This window comes from Apodemus sylvaticus, chromosome 2 (assembly GCF_947179515.1).
Source record: "Apodemus sylvaticus chromosome 2, mApoSyl1.1, whole genome shotgun sequence".
Lineage (NCBI taxonomy): Eukaryota > Metazoa > Chordata > Mammalia > Rodentia > Muridae > Apodemus > Apodemus sylvaticus.
In genome coordinates, this window is record NC_067473.1 from 11,536,071 (window position 1) to 11,563,880 (window position 27,810).

At 41.4% G+C, this 27,810-nt stretch overlaps 1 protein-coding gene across 1 annotated transcript in view; it reads left to right on the forward strand.

Moving 5' to 3' along the window:
• Positions 1-22,981, forward strand: part of Gnai1 (G protein subunit alpha i1) — a 77,657-nt gene extending 54,676 nt beyond the window's left edge. The window contains exons 4-8 of the mRNA XM_052173112.1: positions 3,670-3,827; positions 5,570-5,698; positions 14,964-15,093; positions 16,580-16,733; positions 20,878-22,981. Of these exons, the coding sequence (XP_052029072.1) occupies positions 3,670-3,827; positions 5,570-5,698; positions 14,964-15,093; positions 16,580-16,733; positions 20,878-21,068 (762 nt within the window). The 3' untranslated portion in view covers positions 21,069-22,981. The remainder of the gene's footprint in view (positions 1-3,669; positions 3,828-5,569; positions 5,699-14,963; positions 15,094-16,579; positions 16,734-20,877) is intronic.
• Positions 22,982-27,810: the final 4,829 nt, after the last annotated feature.

Consider the following 27,810-nt stretch of genomic DNA (forward strand, 5'->3'; position numbering starts at 1 on the left):
CACCTCCCCTCTCCCAGGTCTCCTTCTCGTCCTGAGATGCCTCCTACCTCCTCCAAGTTTCATGCTTCTTAAAGCAAGCCTTCATCATCTAAGGTTGCCATTGAGCCGCAGAGTGGCAAACCCACTAAAGTTCTTTCTCAAATGAAGTTCTTGAGAATGTTGTTGCTATGTATCTATATAGCACCATATCTATAGGAATGTGGTGGGTTTAGCACAAGAGAAGCTGTCATGATATGTGATTTCCAGTATCGTTTCGTCAGTGACGCAAGCACTGGGACAGTGTTCATCCCTGTATCAGTCCTGGCAGCAGAAAACCATCCTTACAGCTTCGGCCCAGAGGAACCACTGTTTCTCATCTCGTTTATCATCTTGTTTACCTTGTGTTTTAGAAAAGCCTTTTGATGCTTTCTATGCAAAGATTACTTTCATCTGGAAGTCTTGTCTTCCGTGTCCTGATTAGTCATCTAGCTATTGCTTTAAAAGCCTCCCCTGGGGTTCTCACATTTTAGATTGCTTTGACTATTAAAATGTGTTTGCGCTTTCGAATTGAATCCGGATGTGTTGCGCCCTGAAAATGCACTGTTTCTGCTCCATACTCAAAGGAAGTGTACTCTTTCTTGCCTTTGTGATCTTTTACATTTCAAAAGTCTGCCATCCTGTCCCTTCAAAGTCTTTCTCCATTCTGGATAGAGGCCTCTGAGTCATGTATGTGTGTATGCATGTGTATGTATGTATGTATGTATGTATGTATGTATAAGCTATGCACCACATGGTGTTTACATAGAGGCCTTGGTAGTAGGTAGGCTGGAAATTGAAGTCTAACTTTGAGTCCAGCCCTCCAGCCCTTCCTTGCCTTAACAGTGTGGCATGCATCCTTTAAAGGGCTTCACTAACCACAGTCCAGTCCTGGCTTGCATGGCCCCTGTCCCTTTAACCTTTACTGCATGTGTTCATGTTGACATCTCTAGATGCTTTTGAGGAATTTTGTGTTTTAAACTTTTTGCAAAGTCCTGCTGCTTTAAGTTTTAGACAACAAGGAAGTACTGATTGTTGAATTAATGATTTACCTGATGACTGGCTGTCATGCTTGAGACAAGTTGCCTCGGGTTGCCTGAAACACAAAGTGAACTAGACAGCATTCTGTAGTGCTTTCTGCTCAAATGCGTGCTTCCCTGCGCACCTGTGGACGGTGACTCAATGCCCAGCAGTAATCGGGAGGTAAATATTCCCATTGTTTTTACTGTAATTTACATTGAGTATACCTTCACTCTGTAGCCTGGGCTGGCCTAGAACTTGAGATGAGCCTATGTCAGCATCTCAGTACCAGGATTATAACTGTACACCACCTCACTGTGCCAAGTTTCCAGTTAATTTACATTTTGTGAGGAAGAGACTTTTTTTTGCAGTTAATTTTACTGGAGAGTTTTGAGGTTTATAACTTGGCATTATATGTGATCCACAGGATAGTAATAGAGTTACTACAATAATGCAAGTTAACGTGAACATATTCTCATACATTACATTTTTTGAGTTATGAGAGTGGCTAAATAAACTTAATTAACATAATTCCAATAAAATTCAGCTGTACTATTAGATTTGGTGGTGGGGATTAACTCCTTGCAGTCATCCCGGCCTGTCCTTCGATTCCTTTCCTTTGAACTGTACTCCCTGCTTCTCTGACCACGTCCCTTGTCCCAGGTGGGCATTGTTTAGTTTTTGGTCTCTGCACGTTTCGGTTTCTCACGTCTGACCAACATTTCATTGTAATCAGGAGGACATTGTGCTAAGTCAAATAAGGCAGACACAGAAGGGAGAAGACCACATGGCCTCACTTGCCTGTGCAATCTAAAAAAGGAAGAGAGACATTTGAATGCCTTGGGAAGTGTAGTTTATAAACACAGCATCCTAAGTTCCTTCTGTGTTTTCTTTGGGGTCCCTTCCTGGAAAGTAAGAAAGGAAAGAGTTTGTTCAGGTGACCCAGACTGGAGGGTCCTCAACTCTTCTGCCAAAAACTTTACTAAAATTTACTAATGGTTACATGATGAAATACATTTTTAAAAAAACTAGTTACGAATTCTTCTAAATGAAATTATGTTTTCTGTGGTTTAGTAAATAAGAATGGCAGGTTGTGTATGTGTGTGTCTGTGTGTGTGTACTTTATTATCTAGTAGGTGACCTTATTGCTTACTGGAACTAGGCTAATGGTGTTAAGAGTGGCCACAGTCTGTGGTAGGCTGGTTTGCGAAGGATACGCACGTGTTGCCGGCTTGCATGTATCTCTCTTGTGGTTTACTAAAGAGGGAAACATATGCTTGAATAATGTGTTCCCATGCTGAGAGACTTAATTAGCTTCCATGATGAGTTCCAGCTGAGGGGAAAATGTTTCATGAATTAGCAGCAGGATGAATTCATACCGTCAGCTGGTCTCCTCAGCCGCTTACTCCGTCATACTTGCATCATTCGTAAGGCTAGACTGCAGTACACTGTCCCCTCAGGAGCGGCAGGCAAGCAGTCCAAGAACACTCAGCAAACATTCAAATCCGAAGATGATCAAGTTTATTTATAACATGGTTTCCAAGTATAGTGGTGCCCTCCTGTAATCTTGGCACTTGGCACTGAGGTAGGAGGATCACAGGTTCAAGGCTAGCCTGGGCTGTGTAGTAGAGACCTATTTTAAAAACTCAAAAGATTATATTTACATGTAATCTCCAGAAATCCTACATGTGTACTTTAAATCATTTCTAGATTATTGTTGAAAATAACCTGATCAGAGTGTAACAGAGTCTACTCAGTACTGTACATAGAATAATGATAAACACTTCTCTACCTCTCCAGTGCACTCAAACTGTTCAGATAGCTTTCTACCTGAAGTTTGAAGAACCAGCTGTAGTTTGGAAGGATGCCACTTGGGAATACGAATGGCTTATTCCCCCACCATACATCTCAAGCTAAAAGTAACCTGAGCAAACTAGTAACTTACCACACCTAGGTTTTGTTTTGTTTTGTTTTGTTTCGCTTTAGATTGTTTCTCCCTAGGGTCTCCACTGTGCTACCAGGAAGGTAATTGCTACCCACATTCAGATCTGAAAACGTAAACATGTGTCTGGTCTTAGTTCAAGATTATGCTAGATTACACCCCAGATATTGAAGAGACTCAATATGAATAAAGTGCACGTGAACTGGAAGCTCCTTCCGCCCGACGTCCTCTTCCCTATTTATAAAGGTATTGTTGTATAAGACAACATGGATGCAGTCAGAGGCTCTTGTTCTGTTTCTCGTTGGCAACAGTGACTGAATGTTGTTGATTGCTTGTGGCTCACTGTTAGCCCTCCCTCACCAAAGCAGATCTGGACTAACTTTAGATACAGTTATCCTTGGTTTAGAAGTTTGTGTGTGCTGTCCCTTACATGCACAATGGGTATATCTACTCCAAAGCTGTACTGATTGGTTAGCAAACGCTTCCACATTGATTATTAATACATACATACATACACACAAATATGTTATAATTATATTGAGTACACACACACAGACCAACTTTTCAAGTAGCGATTTAGATAAAGAAAAGTTGTGGCATGTCTATAAAAGCCACGGAGGAAGTTCCCAGTTGTGGTGCTTTCTTTTTCCCCTGCTCATCTCTTCATCTGTACCATCTTGTGAAATGCACAGGATGATGCTCGCCAACTCTTCGTGCTTGCTGGGGCTGCAGAAGAAGGCTTCATGACTACAGAGCTCGCCGGCGTCATAAAGAGACTGTGGAAAGACAGCGGTGTGCAAGCCTGCTTCAACAGATCCCGGGAGTACCAGCTGAACGATTCCGCAGCGTAGTGAGTAGCCACAGCTTCAGAACTCAGCGGTCGTGAAGATCACACTCTAACCAAATCTTTCTCCTGGCCACTTGTGCCAGAGAACTGTCTGGCACATTTGTGTATAACTCAGGTTTTCTGAGCGACAGTATTTGAGTGCTTTCTCTGTCTTATTCACACACGTGTGTGTGGTAGCGATGCTGTTATTACCTTTGTTTTCAAAAAGCCTCAAGAATATTTCATTTCTAATTGGAAGAGTACAGAATAGGACTGTGTCTGTCTCTAGTATACCAAGAATGTCCACTGAAACTTCCAGAATTCCCTCGCATTCTTCAGAGCACCTATGCAGCTCTGATACCCTTGCTGCATCTTTTTCCACTGAGTTCTCTGTGCCCTAGGAAGGGTGGTGTAAGTGCCTTCCTTAGACTTGAGCCCTCAACTCTTCTCCTCACCTCGGCCATCCATGAGGCTCAGCATTCACTTCCAGTCACTGCAAAGACAAATGTCTCTGATTAAGGCTGAGAGTAACTTCTACTATCTCAGAGAAGAGATATTTAGAAAGGACCTTGATTGTAAGGATAATCTCTTGAGCAGTAAGCGTAACCCTTGTCTGTCAATAAAAAGCTGATGACCTGTTAGCAAAAGACAGGAAGTAGAAAGTGGGAATTCCGGTTGAGAGAACAGGGAGACAGGGGGATGATTGCCTCCAGGACTCTGAGGAGGAAGTTGGGCATAGGAAACTGATGAGAGGTGACTGCGCTGTTGTATGGCTATTTAAGTATGAGCTAGTCAGGGACACGCCTAGATTATGGCCTAGTCATTTTTAATAAACCATAAGCCTCCGGGTTGTTTATTCAGGAACTGGGATGCAGGTGGAACAGTCCACAGTCACAATTGATGGTATATCAATTTAGTAACTGTACTTGGGCCTACAGTTTCCCAATACACAGGATTTTAACTCGATTTCTAACTGTGGAGCAGGTCTCAAATCAGAAGGCTGTTGGTTGCCTCTGTAGTAGTGGCACCACTGCTGAGCGATGGGACCACCTTGCCAGGCAGCTTAGCTTTTCGATTTGTAGGGTTCACAGAACCAGTGATGCCCTTCTGCTCCCAGGAACCTGTGTAGCACTTTCTGGGACTTGAATGCCAGCCACCAGGGAAGAACCTGGTATAGCTTGCTTTTTCTGTGTCTTACAGTGAAGTGTGTAGTACCTTTAACAGTGGGGTCTTGTCCTCTCATTGTGTGGACAAGCAAGGCCACTGACAAAAGCCTGCATTGTGTTAGAGGACTCTGGGGCCTCCCTGCTCAGTGTTTGTAGAGCTATTGAATTAAAGAACAGGAAGATGTGGGTTTCCCTGTGTGAAACATAAGGCCAGCGGGAAACAGCACTCACCTAGCCTTTGGTGAGGTTTCTTGCTGCTGCATTCACAATTAAGACCTGTGAGATCTTCACCAGAAGGGAAAGTGCAGACCCAAGCAGAGTGTAAGGAAGCAGTTTAAGGAACAAGCTCACAGTATTTCTCAATTTAGACATTTTCAGCCCCTCTCCTTTGACTCACTGCCTAAAAACAAAGCTTAAGGCAGTTAGAGAGGCACTGAAGATTTCAGAGTGATTATAAGACATGAACACTGAAACCAGTTGTTCCATATGCTTAAAAAGACCCTTGAAGACTTTAGAACATTGCATAATTAAAATGTTGTAGTGTTTGTTGGCGTCTTGGCTCTTGTTCCAATTAACACTAAGTTTTGTTGGTTTTGTCAGCTATCTGAATGACTTGGACAGAATAGCACAACCAAATTACATCCCAACCCAGCAGGATGTTCTCAGAACCAGAGTGAAAACGACAGGAATTGTGGAAACCCACTTTACTTTCAAAGATCTTCATTTTAAGTGAGTAACTTCCGAATGCATGGTTCATAAGTTTGGTTATAATATTTTTACTGCTGGTAAAATCTTTTTGAGAAGGGTAGATAAAATAATTTTATGGAAATGAGCAAGAACAATATTTTCAGAGGGATATGTTAATTTTTATTTAAGACAAAATAACCAAACGGGGTGGTGCTTTAATTACACCTTTAATTCTAGTACTCAGGAGGTAGAAAGTGGCTGATCTCTGAGTTCAAGGCCAGCCAGGTCTACACAGTGAGTTCCAGGACAGCCAGAACTATACAGAGAAACCCTGTATCCAAAACCCAACCAACCTACCAACCAACCAAAAAAATAGATAAATGCCTTTTGCCTGTTAATTTTACAATTACTGAACTTCTGTAACAGAGGTGTGTGTCTGATGAAGATATTGCTGTCTGTCTTTAGGTAAAATGGGGAGCGCTACTCTTAGAATAAATGCTTACTTATAAAAATGTGCTTAAAGAAAGGTACCTTTGACTTTTTTCATGAAAAACTGCACCAGTCAAAGAGATACTGGCCGTCTGGTTCTGGGCAGTGTTTGCTTCGGGCGCGTCGACTGAGAAAGAGCTGGGTGTGCAGAGCTGTGCAGAATGGAGCCCTTAGGGATAGAAGCGGTTGGCTGAGGCTCCTTTCGAGTCCTCATTCGGAAGGAGCCGCTGTCAGGCTGTCAGGGGAAGAAATCATCATATAGACATCCATAGAACTGCACTTTTTTCTAATAAATAATGCTTTTTAAAAAATGAATGAGAAAGACAAGTCTTGACTCACAGCCAAGGCCAAGTTTTAGTTTGCCGTGTAGTCCAGCCCTGAAGCCTCCTTGACAGTTCCTTTCATCCAGGTTTCCCTTATAGGTCTCCTGCCACAGGACTTTTTGTGTTTATTTTGTATCCCCTGTTTCTTTGTTCTCATGGTTGCACTGGCATAGGCCCCACCCCCAGGTCAGCACTGCTGCACATGCGCAGTGGTCTGCCCCCACCCCTCATTTCTTTGTTCTCCCTGTTGCACTGGCAGAGCCCCGCCCCTGAGTCAGCACTGCTGCACGTGTTCAGTGCACCCTGTTTTCACTGCTGCACTGGCAGAGCCCCACCCCCACCCCCACCCCCACCCCCTCCCCAGCACTGCTGCACATGCGCAGTGGGCTCATCATTCTGCCCACCTTGCCCTCAATTCCGTAATGATGGTGGAATCCAGAAACAGGAGGCTGTGTATCCCATAGAAAGACGTATCCCTAAGGAAAACAACTTGACCACAATGTTTTTCTGAAACAAAAAATGCATGTGTTTTCATAGAAATCCAAGACCACCATGCGGTTTCCTGATGTTTAAAATTATCACTATTACTCTTTTCTCCTTCATGCTGTGTTTTTTACATTTTGAAGCTCTATACAGGAACTGCAGGAAATTGTTTTTCACAAACCACATGTCTTATGATTCAATTTCACTTAAAATGACACATTCCCTGAGTGTTAGTTTTGTGTCCAGAAGAAAGGATCCTGCTTTTTAAAGCCCTTAGACAGCTGGCCGGGTGTCTCCGTCACACAAACCTGGCAGTAGATTACTCAGACTCATTAAATACCATGTTCCCTAGACCATGAAAATATCAACTAATTAATAACTCCAAAGAAAGAATACATGGGTTTGCATCATGTTTTCTTGGTTCAGCTGGTGGGGGTTTCCTTTTGTGTGTGTGTATGTGTGTGTGTGTGTGTGTGTTTTGAAATCCATGTGTGTGAGATTGGTTGGGAGGCACTGCCAGTTCTGGTTTAGGGAGCACCGTGGTTGTATTGGTGTGTACGATCTTGTCAGGCACACTCTACTGCTGCAGTGACTCAGGTTGTGCAAACCACTTGCAGTATAGAAGTCAGATTAGAAAAGAAATCTGTGATGTGCCTCTTCCCTTTTGGGAGTTGTCCTGGTATCCATAGCCCCGTTTTATTAAGATTTCTGTTTTTGTTGTTGCTGTTTTAATTACATTCTTTGGGCTGGAGAGATAACTCAGCCGTTAAAGGCTAGGCTCACAACCATAAAATACATTCTTTAAGAAAGCACATCATTGCTTAATCTACTCATTACACATTTTCTTTCCAGGTTACCTTTAATGCTTTATGAGTGGTTTGGGAGAAATTTGAATTGCATGTGGCTGAATATATATTCCATTACCTTTTCTTCTTTGCTATCACCACAGTATCTGAAACACTGAGGAACAAAGGGAAAGGCAAAACTCTCAGTAACTGCTAACTCGTCCTTAGAGTCACTTGTCTCCACTGGCATGAAGTAGGCTGCCTCATGCTGCCACCAAAATTATTTTATCTTTCTTTGCTTCGCTTGTGAAATGCTTGGTTCAAAATAGTAATTCAAAAGAAAGCTTTTCTATTAATCGTGGGTTCGACTGCTGCAGCTAACTGTGATCCTCTGAAGTGATAAGGGAAACAGAATTTCTATAAGAAGTTTATCTCAAGAGATTCCCAGAGCCGTGTTGAAAAACAAACCAAAGCACATCAGCATCAGTTTACTTCCTACTGAAGGCTCTGTTCTCCCAGCTAGGAGCACAGTTACATACTACAGCTCCGCTCAGCCTGCTTCCGTGTGTGCCTGTATGTGTGCCCATGTGAGTATGTGTGTGCTAAGTGTACCACACCATCTAAATGTCATTGTCACTGAGTTATCAGTAACTCCCATGCTTTAGCTTTCCAAAGAACATCAGTTCAATTTTAATTCTCCATGATCTCCTTTCCCTCAATCAAGCCACTGCTCCCTGTAAATTTAGCTTTCCTTTGTCAGATGCAGTTGTTATCTCAGGTGCTTACTGGAGAAAAACCTTCTTAGTTCTCTTTGAACTCTGCCAGAGTCCACTCAGCTGTTCTGGCTCAAACGCCTCTCCAAGCTGACTGATTCAATCTGGCTTCTCTCTGCTTCTCACTGAATTGCTCTGTGTGGCCACACACTAACTCTGGCAGTTTGTTCTAATCCTCCCGCTCCTCCTCATTCTCTGGCCTCCACTGCTTCTGCTGACCTGCACTGAACTGCATGAACTCACAAATGAACTCAACTCCACTTCCCTGCACTCACTCAGCTAAACTGCTCCGAACTCCAGTCAACTGAGACTCAACTTCCAAGTGAATCTCCCCGCACTGCTCTTAATTAGCTGGACAAATCCTGTCTCTGACTCATTCTGTCAAATCTTCCTCTGATTTCTCACTTTGCCCCACAATAAGATATCATTGTTTGGGATTAAAGTGTATACTAAAGCCCTGTCTGTGTTTCAGCCAGACCATACTCTAATCCAGGGCATGTCTGCATTACAGCCAGGTCACAGAGACCTAAAACAGCTTTGGATTTGATCCCTTCCCAGAGAAGCCACATTGCTGGATAAAAATGCCTCTCTATTTCCCCAATGCCCTCAATGAAGATATAGACTGGTTATCTGCAGTACTAATTTTATATAGTAGGTGTGGTTTTTAGTTCACTCTTAGGATTCTCACTTGTATTCCTTCTTTTTGTACCTCATGGTGGGTATATGTTTTCTTCTTATGGAGTCACGCTTTGCCATGTAGCCTGTTTGTTATACTTGTAGGTTATCAGGTAATTATATGCCATGTCTGCTTTAGACACATTCATTTGTTGGTCCATTTGTCTTAACACTTGCAATGATATTTAATTATAAAGATGTTTATTATTTGAAGACTTAAAATCTATTTGCCTAATCCCAAGACATCTCAGAGTCTGATTTTTTTTAAGTCTTATTTACTGAGGTTTGTTTGTTTGTTTGCTTGATTTCTTGTTATTTTGTTTTGCTGTTTTTTGTTTGGTTTTTTTTTGTTTTTTTGTGAGACAGGGTCTGATGTAGCCCTGGGGGCCCAAACTCACTGTGTAGGCCAAGCTAGACTCAAGTCTATAGATGCACCTGCCTGAGCCTTTTTAGTTATGGCTTTAAAGGTGTGTGCTGCCACACTTAGTGGCTTACCTAGTTTTAGTGGCTATGGACCAAAGAAAACCAATTTGTTGTGTTTTGGTATGGAAACTGCTGGCTGTTAGCCAGGGCAGCCTAAGGAAAAACTTGAGTGCATTTCAGTTAGAACAGAAAGGATTTGGACATAGATTTCTCCCACTAAGTAGCTGCGTAAACTCCATTAAGTTGCTTAACTATTCAAAAGTTGCCCTTGACCAGAAAGTTTAATAATAAAGTGAATCATTTTTCCCTCCTTTAAAAAGTTGTGTGAAGATAGAACTCCACTGGTGTGACAGGTGACAAGGGCAAGAGTTGGTGTGTTATTTGGTCTTAAGATAGTCTGGCCATATGAAATCATGTTAGATTTGGGTCAGTATACTCTCTGAGAATACACCTTTCTAGAGGTATTTTTTTTGAAAGTTGTCATTTCTATGTCAAATATAGACTGAAACCAGTTGTCATCATGTTCTTCCTAGGAAGCGTTTCTTACTCCTGTGTGAGATCCCTAAGTGAGATACAGTATCACAGGATGTGCCTAGGTTCAGTTTTAACTTGATGATGTAGAGATAGTTAGTCTAAACCTTTAGGTAAATATTCTTCTCATTTTGTGCTTGCTAAATCACAGTGATTGCTTATGTGTGTTTCCAGCTTTACCTTTTCTGTGTTAAACGGGCCCCAAACAGATGAGGGCAGAAATGTCCTTATTACAAGTATGAGACGCCTTTACTGTGCTGATCTTTACTAGAGCTCTGTGTGCTTCAGGTTGTGATTTTTTTTATCTAATTTTAATTGCTAGGAGAAATATATCTCACATTTTTTATGAATGAATTAAATAGAAAATGAGGTATAAGGGGATTTATTACAATTTCAGGATCTGTGTGAATAGGGCTTTATGGTCAGGGTCTTTGTCTGACGACAAAAACGTGAGCAGATCTAGTTCGCAATTTCCAGTTAAAGATTTAGTTTATCCTTTCTGTTATAAAATTAGCATAGTTTAAGAGAAGCTTCCATTCCTTTTTGATAATATAAATATTTAATAGATATTGGGGCACAGTGTTCTTTTAATGAGCTTGGTATCCATAGACAGCTAATTTTGCACTAGTCAAGCTAGGTCACACTGGTACTAAAAAACTTCAAAGGCTAAGTTGCTGTATTTCAGGAAAGCTAACATTCCCTTCAACTGCCAAAAATACCTAAGATGTTCAAATTGATTCTCTAAGTGATACAATTTACTAAATTTTCATGTGAAGGAGAACAGATTATGTGACGGATTTTTGTTGTTTAAATAGAGACTCAGAATTTCAGAAACAATATATTAAAGAATTACAAGATTTCTGAGTAAATAATTATAACATTTCTGAATACTCTGTGATTTATATGCCTTATGGAACATAAAATAGTAGTAAAAACTAGTTATTTTGGTTATTATCTCCATTTAGCTCTTTAAATACTAACTTTAAACACATTCTGGTCTCGACTGGGGCTGCTCAGTAGCTGTAGGTTCTTTCTCAAGGGATGGCCCCAGACCAGTGACTTCAGCATCTCTTGGTTGTTTCTGATTTAGACAACCTGAGAACCACTGGCCTACGGGTTCCAGTTTATGAATCTATGAAGGACCATCATTCATTTATAGTTCATAAGTTAAATATGGGGGAGGTTTCTTTTTACTGAAAGTACTCAACTGTCTCATAGAATGAAATCTCTTTGGTTTCAAAATTCACTTAATCTAGAAGGTAGCTCCCAATCTTAAACATAATAAAATTAGTCTATTTCTTTTTTTCTAATTCTATTTTTTTTATTTATTCACTTTATATCCAAGACACTTCCCCTGTCTTGTCACCACCTCCCACAATCCTTCCCCATCTCCCCTTCCTCTTCTCCTTTGACTGAGTGGGGCCACCTGGGTATCCCCCATGCCCGACCTTGGTAGTTCAAGTCTCTGCAAGGCTAGGAGCTTCTTCTCCCTTTGAGGCCAGACAAGGCATCGCAGCTTGTAGAACATATCTCACATACAGGCAGCAGCACTTGGGATAGCCCCCTACTCTACCCTCACTCCCCCACCCCCACTCTAGTTCATCAGGATCCACATGAAGGCCTAGCTGCACATCTGTTACATATAAGTGGGCAGGCCTAGGTCCAGCCTGTGTATGTTCTTTGCTTGATGGTTCAGTTCAGATTCTGAGAGCCCTAAAGGTCTAGGTTAGTTGACCCTGTTGGTCTTCCTGTGGAGTTCTCATCTGCTTCGGGACCCAATCCTTCCTCCTATTCTTCCATAAGATTCCCCAAGCTCCACCCACCGTTTGGCTATGGCTGTCTGTATCTGAGTCAGCTGCTAGGTTCAGCCTCTCAGAGGACAACATACTCCTGTCTGCCTGTATCACAGAGTATCATTAATAGTGTTAGGGATTGTGTTTGCTCATAGGAAAGGTCTAAAGTCGGGCCTATTCCCTCAGTCTCTGCTCCATCCCCTGTCCCTGCATTTCTTATAGACAGGATAAATTTTGGGTTGAAAGTTATATGGGTGAGTTGGTGTCTCCATTGCTCCACCGGGGCTCCTGTCTGGCTATAGGAGGTGGCCTCTTCAGGTTCCTTATCTCCAATGCTGTGAGTCACAGCCAAGGTCACCCCATTGGTTCTTGAGCACCTCCCTTATCCCAGGTATTATTTCTTGAAAGTGTTGAAAAGTATTTAGTAGGCATAGTCTACTCATTTAGTAGGATATATTTAGGAGGCTCTTTAGGTTTCACATGTTGGGGACATAAACAAGAGAGACAAGGGTCTTTGCTTTTAAATTCTTCAAGTGGAAAGACATTAAAAAAGTAGATATTTAAATTTTGGATGGTAATTACTACGACAAAAGATATGACTTACAGATAAAATATATTCATTGCCTAAGAATGTTTTCTCTTCCTAGGGCTTTGATAACAAATTGAAAATAACTAGGTTCATGAACAAGTTGAAAATGACCATGTTCCTATTTTAGAAGAAGGAACCGAAATCAGTACAGTAGAAGGCAGTACTCCCTCTCAGGGCTCTGGGGAAGAAAGTTCCTGACCCGTTTTAGTGTCCGATAGCTGCTAGTAATTTACAGCATACCTTGGCTCACCCCTGCCCCATCTCTTCTGCCCCATGTTCTTCTTTCTTATACGAGGAGAAAGACTTGGGACTTCCTTTTGGCTTAGAATTCAAATCTTGGTTTACTTTTCTGCAGTTGTATTTCTATAAGCAGATATCCGTTACTTACAGACTGGTGTCGACAAGCAACTCAACCCCTTCCCCCAGTCACAGCATCCCCTTCCCTGCAGAGTACGTTTTCCATTGGCCTTGAGAACTCACTGCAAGTGTACCTCACCGGCTTCCTGTTCTCATTCTGTGCCTCATAGCATCTGAAGAAAGCTGCAGGGTTTTCACTTTTACCTAATTTTGAAATAGAATGAGCCTTGCTGTGTATACCTCGAGATAACCCAGTTGTTTCTTTTTCTGTGAAGTACTTCAGTCTACCTCAAAATGCTTCTCCTTGCTCAGTCACTGAAGCTCCCTTTGTCAGCTCTGCCTTTTGTGCTACTCCCTACTCTTCTGAGACCGAGGATCCCTAGACTTTTTGCTGTCCCTCAAAAACATGGCTGCCAAGGCTGGCAGACCTGAGTCTGTAGAGGAGGCTGTGAGGTTTAACTAAAACCCGAGCCGCAGTCCTAAGCACATTTTGACTTTTTGTCTGAGAAACCTCAGTTGTGGTCCTGCTTATCGTAGATTGGAGGGAGACTGTTGACATGTCTCAGGACAAGTCTTCATTACTTTAAATCAGCCTGCAATAGGCATCGGATACGTCTGTAACACAGGAGCACTGAGAAGTAATTGAATAACTTACTTGGCAACCCAGCCCAGAGAAGGTGGAGAATGGGAAGAACTAGGCTCTGGGGGAGAATGGATGAGAGGTGCATGCTGGGTAACAGGGCTTCCTTAAGATTATACTAAAACTGTTTATAAATTGTATTTCTATGCAACGTAAGCAATGTTGATCTAATTAAATCGGTTTTCCCTTTGTTCTTCTTTGATCTCTTTTACGGCCTGTCATGTCTTAACCACTCTGCCTTCTGTTCTCTCTCCAGCCTATGCCCTCTGATTTATGCTGTGGTGGGATCACTTTGTTGTAGCATACTTTAGTGACCAGCTTTTTGCTCAACCATAATGGCAAAAGTAACAGTCTTAGTGGACAAACTCAGATTTGGTTTGTAGGCCACTACTGCTCTGTGGGGAATTAAATAGGAATGGTTTTAATTAGTGCACCATCAAGATAAATGGGGCCTTTAAAAATGTGCCAGTTTACAGAGTGCTTCCATTATATAAGTGGTTATTTCTAGGCTGTATAATGTAGTCTATGCAAATTTAAACTTTTGCTTAACTTTATCAACTCTTGCCAGGAACAAGAAGAAAAGGTCATTGGCATTATGTTGTTTGATTGTGTCAGAACCTTGTACATTAGCCTCCAGTTCTCCGCCGTTGTGCTTATATAAAAATTGAGGAGTTTTATTCTAAATTTCAAGCTCCCCCTTTCCATTTTATCCTGTAATCCACACAAACATTTTGGCCCCTTTCTAAATCACTTTGTTTCAGAACCATTTTCATACCTGGGATTGCTTTTTTCTTCCCACCAGCATCTTGCTTTCTGCTTTAGCAGAACTCATGCCTTAGTTGGGAAAGGGGAGCCCTGGTATCTGGTTCTAATGCCCAGGACTGGCAAGCTCCTGAACGCACTCCTTTGATGTCTGGTTCCCTCCACTGCTTTGCGGGACTGTCCGTGTTGACAGCAGTGTGATGCATTCATCTTTGGCCGCTTTGATGTCCCCAAGTGTTTTCATATGTTTCTTAATGGATGTCTGTGCTTTAAAAAAAGATTAAATTTTCATTTATTATTATCATTTGTTTATGTGTGTGTGTGTGTGCAGGGCATCACACATGCACACATGCCACAGAGTGGGTGTGGAGAGGGTCCAGGCATTGAACACAGGCCGCTAGCATTCTCTGGGCCACCTCATGCATTGGGTGTTGAGAGTAATTTTGATTTTGCTTTATAGTTACTCTTGCTGTAATCAGATGCTTAATAGACATGACTTATAAACATTTTCCCCTTTGAGAAAATGAATTGGTAGCATTTTTTCCCTCCCACCATGTCTCTTTTCTCCATTCTTCCCATCCCACAGTCCCCAAGCTATGCGGAACATTTTTCGGCTGGCATCACAATACTCGGAGCCTTTGAACATTTAATGTGGTGTCAAGTCATACATTTTCCTCTTCGCAGAATGTTTGACGTGGGAGGCCAGAGGTCAGAGCGGAAAAAGTGGATTCACTGCTTTGAAGGAGTGACCGCCATCATCTTCTGTGTGGCCCTGAGTGACTACGACCTGGTTCTTGCTGAAGACGAAGAAATGGTAAGTAGAAGCAGTTGCAGGGGTGCAGGCCTGAAATGCCAAGAGCTGCAGGCGTTGCCGAGGCTTCAGCCGAGAACCCTTGAGAAGTCCTTGTTCATGAAGCGAGTGTTTGAAAGTTTAGGTTCTTTGTTCCAACCTCTCTGCTGCAGCCCAGAGGGCACAGATGCTTAGAAGGCGCAGGTGCTTCTCCCTCCAGATACCTGGGCATTTCCTGCATCTGCTCCAAGGCTCATATTTCCCCATGAGTTACACTTGACAGTTTGTAATCGTCCTTACAGGCTTTACTTCTCTACTTATAGGACAACAATTTTCAAATAACATCCGATAAATGTATCATTACTCTGGGGAAATATTTTTTAATTACATTGAAAACTCTGGCGCTTATAAGCATATGAAAACTTCGGGAGGGTTTCAGGTTTTTCTAAATCAGGTTCATACAGTCGTCAGCCAGGTGGGAAAACGGAGGTTAACATACACATTTCTTTCATTTCCACACTGTAAACATGTCAGTGTCCTCTCTGAACACAGAACTCGGAAGGGTAGAAAAGCAGAACTGGAAGTCACCTTCTCTGACATTTACGGTGTTGAACTAATTGGATTTCAGCTCTCTCCATTTAATACTTTACTCTTAAAACTTTCACGTACCTCCTAAGCAAAGCTTCGATGACCTTGTGCAACAGTGACATTCCCTCGATGTGTTCACATGTGGACATCCCTTAACTGAACATCCTATAGTTCTCAGGCATTAGTCGTAACACAGGAGGCACTGAGCCAGTGATGTTTGAATGACGTTGAAACAAGGGGCCTGTTCAACATCTATGTTGTGCTTGTCCAGAAATGACAAAAAAACGTTCTATTCTGGAATTATCATTAGCTCTAGGACAGAGATCTGACTAGATAAAAGCCTCAACCACTGGACCTGGCCAACTATCACCTGAGTAGTCTAATTACAAAGTCTCTGGCCAGGAGCAAGTAGGAGGAACTCATTCATTACAGCCTTACTGGGAGAACTGGGTATCAGAACGCTAGGCCATTGTTGGATACTGAGAAGAGCAAGAGAAAAAGCAGGAAGCCCCAGGTATGCATCATCCCAGTGTCTGGGTCAAACTGGTCTGGTTGATCATTGTCACTGGCCTGGTTGCCTGTGCAGGGTCTCCTGCTGGCACCTAGTAAATTGCTGTTGCTCAAGGGAGAGGAAGGGATTCGGTTCTCTTCAGGAGGTAATTGCTTTCACCCAGAGCCAGCCTCCCTTCCATCACAGGGAGTAACCTTTGAGGCTTTTTCTGCTTCAGTTTGAAATAAGCCAAAGTGACTCAGACAGAACAGGTTAGAGACAAAACTGGAGTTGAGACACCAACTGGGACATCCTTCAGAGTGGTACGTGCTTTTTCGGCTGAAGGATTTGCCTGTTGCCGCGTTTGTTCTTTTTACAACGGGTCCGCAGAAGCTGCGCTGTTCATGGAAATGCTTTTGTTTTCTATTACAGAACCGAATGCATGAAAGCATGAAGCTGTTCGATAGCATATGTAATAACAAGTGGTTCACAGACACGTCCATCATCCTCTTCCTAAACAAGAAGGACCTCTTCGAAGAGAAAATCAAAAAGAGCCCCCTCACGATATGCTATCCAGAATATGCAGGTGTGTCACTCTCGTAGAGTAACCTAGCAAATCGAGTGTTTCTAAGTGGAATTCCCCCTAAGGCAAGGTTTTCAGGTGTTGGTTTGAATTTATTGGCATACTAATTCTTTCACTGGAGGGTATATTTTTCAAACTGCTTTTGAGCACAAATAGTTCCTTAAGGTGTGGATGAGTTTTCTGAAAATCACTTGTTTGCTTTGTGAAAAGTCTCATAGGTGATTTCCAGAGATGTATTCATGTCTCTATAAATTTAAAGACTGACTCGTTCATACAATAACCAGATCACAGATGGGATAAACAAGACAGATAAGATCTGTCTCCACTCACTGTCTTCTCTCAAGCCCGTGCATGCTAATAAGGACATGATAAACAGTAGCAGTCACCTGGCTTCTAAGAGGGACCCTGATTGTTACTTAAGAAGACAAGTGAAGAGCAGCCAGTGGGGCAGCCACTGATTGGAAATCCAGGCCTGTGAGACTCTCACAAACAATGTACCTCTGTGTGAAAAAGCCTAGTTTTACAAAATTTAGGTCTGTGATCTTGAATAAAACAGATACTTTATCTGTGTCCCAGTACCTTATCTGTAAAATTAGGAAATGGCCTAAAACCTTGGTTTTAATTTGGTTTAGTTCCTTGGAGCATATCCCAAGCTGATATTGAAAGCAAGTCTGGTGTCCACACCTATGAGCCCCAGTCTTAGGGGATGAGTGGGAACATCAGTACTTCAAGGCCACCCTGGTCTATGTAGTAAGTGCAAAGACAGATCAGCGTATATGAGAACCTGTTTCCAGAACAGGTTCCAGAACCTGTTTCCTGTCTCTTTAAAATATAAGACTTCCACTGGTTTGTATGAACTCCTCTAAATCTAAATATTCTTAACCTTTACCTCACTATGTTTGCCAAAAAAAAAAAAAAAAAAAAAAAACCTCCATAACTTCTCAAAGTCTAAATAAAATTTGAGTCAATGCACCCACCAATGGACACTGAGTGAATGCTGTTTCTGAGCTGACTGCACAGCCCATTGGTATTGGTTCTTGGAAAGCCCTGCTCAAATATAGTCCATCTTGAGACCCCAGTGCACCACATATCTGTACCCAAACCTGCACCAAGCAGGCTGCGTTTAATTAGGGTCTCACTGGGAGCAGAAAGGACTCGTTCCTTGGTAAGCACAAGACTATTACATAATCATTTGACATCCCAAGTGTTAAGATTATAATCTCACATCTGCACTACTTGCCCTGAGAATCGGTTCGGTTGCCTCTTGCACCACCATGAGCTCTCGGTTCTTACGATTATGACCTTTTATGGATGAACCCTGTGTAGCCCCCACCTGCCCCTGTCTGCTGATTTGCAAATCACCTCCTCCTCCTTCATTGTGTGTTGTCATTTCCACAGGGTCTACCTCCAGTCCTCTCATGGTCCTGTCTGCTGTATTGAATTGTGTTGTCAGTCCCTGAACATCAGTGGGCAGCCCTTGCCTCTATTTTCAACTGATTCTAGAACATGTTTTTCAGCACTGAATCATAAACAAAGTAATCTCTCCTTCTCCTTTGACTGTTGCATAAACTTTCCAGTTTTGAAGTTGTCTTCACCCAATCATATATTCGTTCAGGAACGTTCACATGGTAGACAATACCTATTCCCCCAACATGCACATGCATACACTGAAATACACATATCTCACACACACACACACACACACACACACACACACACACACACACACACACACATTCTTGTTCAGACTGAAAATCCAATCAAAGACTGTGTTCGGCAGTTTATTCATGGATTTGGTGCCCCCTGGAGCAGTAATTTAGCTACCCAGAATGTGTATTGCATATGAGCTCTGTATGAATTACTTCACCCAAACCTTTGTAATTAATTTATATTCCAATTGCTTTTTTAACTCAACAAGACACTGCTCATTGCATACAAATTTTAGAGCAGCAAATGATTTGATTTTTAAAAGTTTATTATTACATAAAACAATTAAAGTAGAAGCTTACTTAGCGACTGCGGTTCTTTCATTCATCCTGTCCCAGCATACTAAACACGGCTTCTCTCTGGGCCTTGCCGTGTGGCATTTGCCATACGTTGTATGGTATTTTTATGCATAGTGTGATAACAATGGTGGGGTTGGCAGGATACAGTCATTACATTCGATTTCAGGGTATGTAATGCTGTAACGCTGAAAAAGAACTGAGATTCAGCAAAACATGTAACAAAACATATAACAAGAAAAATAGTGTTTGTATTATCTGTAGGAGGTTTTTGTTTGTTTGTTTTTGTTTTTGTTTTGTTTTGTTTTGTTTTGTTTTTTTCAAAGTGCTACAGAACCAGTCTGGATTTGGCTAGTTAAGGCATGTTCTGTAGAGCAGCATTTTGATTAGATGTGGAAAGAGTGGGCATCCTGGATGCTGGTGGACAGGAGAGAGGCAGTGCTGCAGAGCCCGGGGGCACGTTGTATACCCAGTTGTGGGGCAGAGCGCCTCAGAACAGAAGCAGAGAACACAGAGAATAATTTGTGTTATTATGAAAGAGGGATTTAATAGATTTTGTTCTGTTATATGCCTTATATTTTCTAACAGTACCAAGTGGACACATATGCAGTTAGCATACATGAGGTTTAGAAAATGACAATCAAATACAGAGTTGTGGGCTCCAGTTCCTATTTATACATCAACGAATTAGCTCCTACATAAGGCTCAGGAAATAACATGGAAGAGGAGGCCAGAGATTAGAGATCGATGTGAGATTGCATCTCCTAGTAATGTCAGAAGCTACACACAGTGTCACATGACAGCCTAGCCATGAGGACAACACCAATAGACATCCCAGAGTGGATGGGGGAAAACCCAAGAGGCCTCAACCCTACACAAGGAACTACAGGCAAAACAGGGATGTGAGAGTAAAAACTTCTCAGGGAAGAGCAAGCCAATCGACTATCCGATACCATGGCCAGCCCCAAGAATACACACTTAAGGTTAAACAGACTGAGCAGGTTGTATTTATAGATACATATAAATGTAGCAGCAGTTACTGAAAAACACTGTGAATTTGAAAGAGAGTAAGCAGGGGTGTTTGATAGGTTTTCCAAGGCAGGGAAGGAAATGAAAAATGAAGTAATTCTGTTTTAATCTCAAAAAATAAAAAAAAAAAAATAGTAGCTTTTAAAAAGGAAAGTAAAATCTGGGGATGTACTGCCTGCGTCCAGAAACTGAACTTTCCCAGCACCCCCTTTCAGTCTCAACTAGTTCATCCCCTCCCATTATCCCCCTGAGAAATGATCATTAGAGTAGCATATTTCCTTTTGATCGTTTGACAAGCCACAGCTGGGTCACATATGCAGTGCGTTCATGTTTATGTTTGGCTCCTTGGGTCCAACAGAAGATTCAAAGTTCTTATTTCTGAATGTCAACTAAGGATTTGATTCTCCCGGATTTCACATGTCAGTGACAGTGCGTGACCTTTCGGGATATTTCCCAATGTGGAAGGCCATGCTCCACTAGCCTTTGTGACCCTTCTTTGACTATAGCACAGTTCTCCAGCCTGCATGCAACTAAGCACTGGGTCTCTGGGTCAGAGTGTGCATGGACTTACCCTGAGGTCCTGCCAACCCGTTTCTAAATTGTTCTTACTCAAAGTCAGTCTCTAGTCCCTTAACTAAATACAGGATACACACACACACACACACACACACACACACACATACACATTTTTTTTTTTTTGGTAATTTCATAGTCCTTAGCCATATTCCAGAAATGAACAAACACTGATCGTGAAAGGATAATTAGTCAATAAATATGGAGGGGGAGAAGGAAGCATTTGGCAGGCTTCATTGCTTTGCCCTGGAGTTAGCACAGTAGCAGTGGGCCAACCTTAGGGTTAGGTGGCTTGAGTTCTCCAGCTTAGGGGTGTAGAAGAGAGAGTGTGGTCGATACGACCAGAGCAAACACAGACTGCCCTGCCACAGAGTCTTTAGGTTTAAAGATGGCTTGTAAAGATTAGTTTATGTGTGGTGTTTTTCATTTGGAAAGAAGTTCATTTTGCTCTAGAAGGGAGAGGACGGTTATGGAGTCCCTCTGTTTTATATGCAGAAAGCCGACTGTATGCATAACCTACCTCTCTCCTCTGTCCCATTTAGGCTCAAACACATATGAAGAAGCGGCCGCGTATATTCAGTGTCAGTTTGAAGACCTCAATAAGAGGAAGGACACAAAGGAAATTTACACCCACTTCACGTGCGCCACAGATACCAAGAATGTGCAGTTCGTGTTCGATGCTGTAACAGACGTCATCATAAAGAATAACCTAAAAGACTGTGGTCTCTTCTGAGTTCTACAGTGGGTAGTAAAAATGCATTTTCAAACCAGATGAGTACTTATATATGGATCTCTCTAGACTAGAGTCTCCCAGCAACACAGAATGTAGTGTATGGCAAATGCATCCTGGACCTGACCAGAGTTCTGACCAAAGTTGTTCTGTATTGTGTATTTATCTGAGCGTAGGAGAAAGGCCTTTCTGGAAGGTGAAAGGCGGCCCTGGAAAGTGGGAGGGAGGTGTGGTGTTGAAGCTGGGCTCTAGTGTACTGATGATTTCTGTGTAAGTGTAAATATGCAAATGTAAGATGTATTTATAACTTTTGATTTCTGACATTATGTTTAGGTTGTAAGAGTGGCAACTTATGGTTCTCCTGTGATGGCTTTGGAAAAACATAAATATTAAGTACCTTGTACGGAATGACAGATTGGTTCTTCGTTTGGCAGTTTTAATCAGCTTTATTTATGTCCGTGCCCCTAAATTTTAGGAACCATAATTAATATTAGGAAATGTCACTGCCCTTATCCTGAATCTATGTTTACTTGTATTCGTAAAATGTTATTTGTACAAACATTGCACAGACTATTTTAATAACATGATTTGTCCTCGCAAGTTTATGTGTCTTATGAGGATGTTCTTACAGAGGTTGGATGCACCTGCCTTTGGATCAATTATTTAAGCATTGAGTGCATTAGAATTTATTTACTGAGTGCATGATGTTCTGATTCTACTTTAGATTTGTTTTAAGAAACCAAAATTCCAGGATTTTGAGGACACAGGATCTTAGACTTAAGAACCCTTCACTTTTAAATCCACTACTTTGTTTCAATTTGGTCTTAGTATCTGGATAGAATTTTTGCATTACCTTGGAGTGATGCTAAATTAATTTTATATACTTAAATAATCACTGTTTTATTTATAATGAAGTTTAGGTGAGTGATGAAAGCATTTCTGTGGGTAAAAAATTTTAGTATTATGTGAATTTTGAGACATTGATTTATGTATTTTTTGACAAACCCCTTGTATTTAAGCATACATGATACTTCCTTGTCTGGAAGAAGATCAGAAAATATGATATTGCTGATATTATACAAGTTTTGGATTCATATGGAACTAGTTTCAGGTTCATCACTTCATGTCAAAAATGACTTCTTTTTGCATTAGGCATTCAAATTCCTTCCACTTGCTTGAATTTATATTCTTTTAAAGCTATAGTATGATTTCTGACATTAAGTGGACAATTATACTTAGAAATTGAGTAATAGTATTTAACAAGATCAGTGAGTGTGTGTGTGGGCTTAAATAGGTGTTATATAACAGCTACATACTGAACTTTGTTAGTGCCATTTTTAAAAAACACTCATTTACAGTGTGTGTGCCCTTGTTTCAGTGAGCTGAGTCGCACTCCCTAACTCCTTCCCCTTTTGAACTCATCCTACAACATTAAGTCTTTCTGTGAGCTTTGCTGGTGCATAGTTGCTCTCCTGAGTTAGGTGTTAGCAGTTCCTTAGAGTCTCCCTGTTGAAGTTTGTGCATATGTAAGTGTATGGAGAACTGTAAACTACATTCACACCTGTTTACTTTGGGCAAATTTGTTTCCTTCTTTGTCATGTAAAGAAATCCAAAGTTACCAAATTCCTTCAGTGTTAGTTTAGATTATTTTATGTGCCTTTCATGAGAGACCCATTTCCGTTCATTTACTAATGGAAGACCTGTCAGACTCACGTTGTGAAGCTATGTATGAAATTCAAGTATACTCTGGATAAATTTGAATGATTAAAAAATAGGGTTTAAAAGCCACAAAGAAGCACATATTGGTGACCATCATTGGTGAATCCCTGAATTCTACTCTGTGTAACTGTGCTACTAATACATCCCAATAAATTTAAATTTTTAAAATTTTACAAACCTATTGACTGAACTCATTTTGTATTAGGATATAGTTGTAGTATGTGAAAGATCCCTTCTTTGTTTCCAGGACTCTCTCATTTTAGCTTTATCTGTCTGAGAAGGTTGAGTTTGCGCTAAGTGTTCTTGTAGAGTATGATGCCAAAATTTAAATTGCCTGCCTGTCACCTGTTATGGGAATTCTTCCCCCAGCTCACTCTGCCCATAGAGTCTTGGAGAATTGGGGTCCTAGGTCATAAAGATTTGCCTTAGAAGAGGCTTGTGGTGGTCTCCCCATTCTTGCTTTCTTAATGCTTGGCTGAGGCAGTGAGTAGATTTGTTGCCGCCCTTGTACTTCCAGCGTGATGCCTTGCTACAGGGTTAAAAGAATGGGGTCAGTTCTAGAATCTCCAAATCCATAAGTCACACTAAGCCTTTTACTGTGGTAAGTTACCTCAGATGTATGTTGATAGTGACAGAAATCTGTGTAACATACCTACTGAATACCATCTCTGTTGGAGATATATAAGCCATAGGTCACATGTGGGACAAGACATCTACGAACATGCCTGGTCCCTCACAAAATGATTAACTTAAAACTTTATGAGTGTATGTGTATGTGTGTGTGAAAGACAGACAGACATACACAGAGAGAGAGAGGGAAAGAGGGAGAGGGTGAGGGAGAAGAGAGGGAAAGGAAAAACGGGGAAGGGAGGATGGACATTCCTGAATCCTTCAGTTAAAATTTGCGACCTGGACTTCTGCATGGCCTCTGTCTCCATCTCTAGATGGAGAGTTCACTTTCATTAAATAACCTCTCGTTTATTATTTGGAATGGGAGGGGTATTTTTGTTTGTTTGTTTGTTTGTTTCATGTTTTCAGGTCTTTATAGAGCTCTCCCCTTAAATTGGCTTGTTAATAAAATTCAACCAGCCCCATGTAATCTGGGATGGGTTGATTAATATGGAATCTGAACTACATCACCCTCTGTTTTAAGCCACATTGGCTGTGAGGTGTCAATAAAATTGAGTGTTATTTATAGCCTCCCAATCAAAGCGTTTCTCTCTGAGCTCATTTTAGTACTTTTGACTCCTCTTTTATACTATATGCAGATAGGGCCCTGTACTTGGCCCAGACTTCCTGTAAATGTCACATGGGATAGGCTGTAAAGTCCCGTCTAGGTAAGTCTAGAAATTGGAAACAACCTAGATGTCCCTTGACAGAAGAGTGGATGAAGAAAATGTACATTTACACAATAGAGTATTATTCAGCTTTTATTTAAAAAAAAAAACATCATGAAAATATCAGGCAAATGGATAGAACTAGAAAAACAATCACTCTGAATGAGATAACAGACACAGAAAGACCAATGGTAATTATCTGCTTATATCTGGATATTAGCTATTAAATAAATTATAACAAAGCTACAATCTATAGACCCAAAGAAGTTAGGCATAGAGGAAAGGACTGTGTGTGGGACACCCAGATCTTCCAGGGAGGGGGAAATAGAATAAATCTTATGGGTAGACTGGAGATGGGTATGGGAGGATTAGGCAGGAAGAGGGAGGCAGAATGGGATAGAGGGAGGGAATGAGGGGAGTGTGATAGCACAATAGGGCATTTTAGGGGTGGAATGAAAACCTATTGCAGTGAAAACTTTGTATAATATATTAAGGCGGTCCTAATGATGTCTGCAAATGCTGAGGGAGACATAACTCCAATTGGCCATCTCTTGTCACCAAATGAAGTGTCCTGTACCAGGATTGAGTTGTCCAAAAGGATCGTATGGCAATCCCCCAAACAACCCACGCTGTTGCCAAGAAAATAGGTTGCTCCCTACAAATTGACAGCACAGCCCCATTGCTAAGGACAACATACAAACTCATTAAACATGGAGAAGACAAGCTGGCACAAACATAAACCTTCACCCCTACATTCTAGTATCTTTAATGTGGGAAGTTATTCTGTAGGCTGCCTCATAGGAAACAAATACCAACCCAGCCTAAAGATTGACCTAAAATCTTCACTGCCCACAAAATATGCTAGGGTTATAGTGGGATAGAACCAGTGAGAGTAGCAAACAAAGGGCTGATTTGACTTAAGGCCCACTCCATGTGAAGAAACCCATACTCAACACTGTTTAAATGTCCAAGAACTAGTGACTAGATAGTTCAGAGACCTAAGATAAAACTTAGGAATGTGGGTCTAACAAGAACAACAACAAAGCTTATCAATAAAATTACTCCTAATGATATTATTCATTGATCAGTACTTTATAGAGTCCTCATCAGAGAAGCTTCCTCCTGAAGCAGATGAGTACAGATGCAGAGACTTTCAGTCAGACATTGCAGAAAGAGCATCCTTGAAACACACAGGACTAAATGGTACGTCTCCATCAATTCATGGGACCATGTTGACGTGGAGATGGAAAGAGAGTAAGAGAGTGGTTAGAGGACACCGGGAGAGCAAGACACTGAGTTAACTGAGTGAGGCTCATATGAACTCACAGATACCGAAGCAGCAAGCATAGGGCCCACGGGGGTCTGCACCAGATCCTGTATGTACAAATTATAGCTTTCAGCTTAATATTTTTATAAGACTCTTGGCTGTGAATGAGTAGAGTCTCTCTGATTCCTGTGCCTGCTCTTGGGGGCTCTTATTAGTTTGGGTTCTCTAGAGTCACAGAACGTATGGATAGTCTTTATATATAGTTAGGGAATTTGTTGATGACTTACAGTCTATAATCCAACTCCCCAACAATGGTCAGCAGCAGCTGTGGATGGAAGTCCAAGGATCTAGCAGTTTCTCAGTCCCATGAGGCAAGCAGGCAAGGAAGAGTGAGTAAATCTTCCTTCTTCCAATGTCCTTATATATCTCCAGCCAGTGTATAGCCCAGATTAAAGGCTGTAGGTCTCCAGCAGAGGGTGTGGCCCAGATTAAAGGCTGTAGTTCTCCAGCAGAGGGTGTGGCCCAGATTAAAGGCTGTAGTTCCCCAGGAGAGGGTGTGGTCCAGATTAAAGGTATATGCATCCATGCCTTTAATCCAAAATGATCTTTAGGGGAGATCTCCTTGTCTTAGCCACTATGCTTCAAGATCTCCATACCAAGATCCAGGTCAGAAACTTACATCTCTGAGCCTCCAAATTAGGATCATAGGTGAGCCTTCCAATTCTAGACTGTAGTTCATTCAAGATATAGTCAAGTTGACAACCAGGAATAGCCACTACACCTTCTCTTCTGCTGACTTGCTCAGCCCGAATGTGATGTTTTTCTGTTTTATCTTACTAAATCTTATTTTGTCATGTTTGGTTGTTATCACTTGGAAGCCTGATCTTTTCTAATGAGAGATTGAGAGAAAGTGAATCTGAAGGGGAGGGAGGTAGTGAGGAACTGGGAGGAGTAGAGGGAAGAGAAACTAATCAAAAAATATTGTATAAAAAACTATTTTCAATAAAAGGGAAAGTTATATGTGAAAATATTTTAAAATCTGGCCTAGAGCATGAGGTGTATTCATTCATGCTATTGTTTTATTTTATTCATGATACTTTATATCCTGTTATCTGCCCTTCTATCTGTTCTTCGGGAAACTGTGTGGTTCTGGAAGGCTACCATTCCAATTACACTTGGTTTAAGCCTGACCAATTCACTCACACATCCTTGAGTGGAAGATACATGTTAACCCACCATTTGCAGAGCCAATAAGGCTTTTGTGATTCAGGGATACCCTTCACGTCAGCACATCTGTGAAAAACTATTCTTATACTTAATCTGATTCAAGCATATTCGACCTCTTTGAAAAAAAAAATAGAAATGTGTGTGTTCCTACTGAGTGCTGTCAATCAGTCCAGGAAGTCTCTGATAGGTAAGTTCTGCATAGCCAACTCAAATGCAGGACTCCTTGCTTTCAGACGGCTTTAAAGAGTTATCTTCTTTCCAGAAGAAAAACATTATCAACCTCTTCCACTTTGTTCTACCCTCGACTTCAGAGATTTTTAGGTTACAAAAACATGGTGAAGTGGAAACTTCCCATTTGTTTAGAAAATCAGTTATGTCAAATGATGTTTTGCAGGGGCACACAGGTAAAAGGATGATTTGCTGAAGCAGACATGGGAACGAATGTTTTCCTGAAGCAGACTCAGGTGAAAGGATGTTTTCATATACCAAACATGCCTATGATGAAGGAGTATAAATATGACCCCACAGAGATGAGCACTGAGCATTGGTTTGGTTTGTCCGTCCTCACTATTCTTCACTAATGACACACATGCATTGGTTGACCTTGCACAGCATTGTTGAGCTCAACTTATGGTAATACTATCATTGAGAGAAATTTGCCCAAGAACTCACCTCAGGCTGGCTGTCTCTCACCCAAGAACTCACCTCAGACTGGTTGGCGAGCCTGATAGTTTCTTCAATTTTGAACAACAGCTGCTGGTTTATGCCTGGTGTCTGCCTGCCTATGCAGCTGCTGGCTTGTATTTGGTGTTTGCTATGGGACTGAACTGTTGCCCAAGAAGGTCTAGCTCGCCCCCAAAGAACTATTGCTGAGCAGGTCCACTTCCCCCATACCCTAATAACTTTTCCAGTATCTCTGGTGGGAAATGGACTAGAGGAGAGGTTGAACTCTTCTTAAAAGTATGTTGCAAAAAATGTCTGACAAAAATATGGTACCAGTTCGTCTGTTTCTATGTGGTCAACACCAATGAGAATACTATAGGGCACAATAATTATTCATTTTTATGTAATATTTTGGTCTGAAGAACTACCCACTACTCTTGGTATCTTTAATGCACTTATTTAATAATGGGGTAAGTGTAGTGACCATTAACATAGTGTTTGCTTAGTAGGTTATTTTACAGAAGTCTGACTT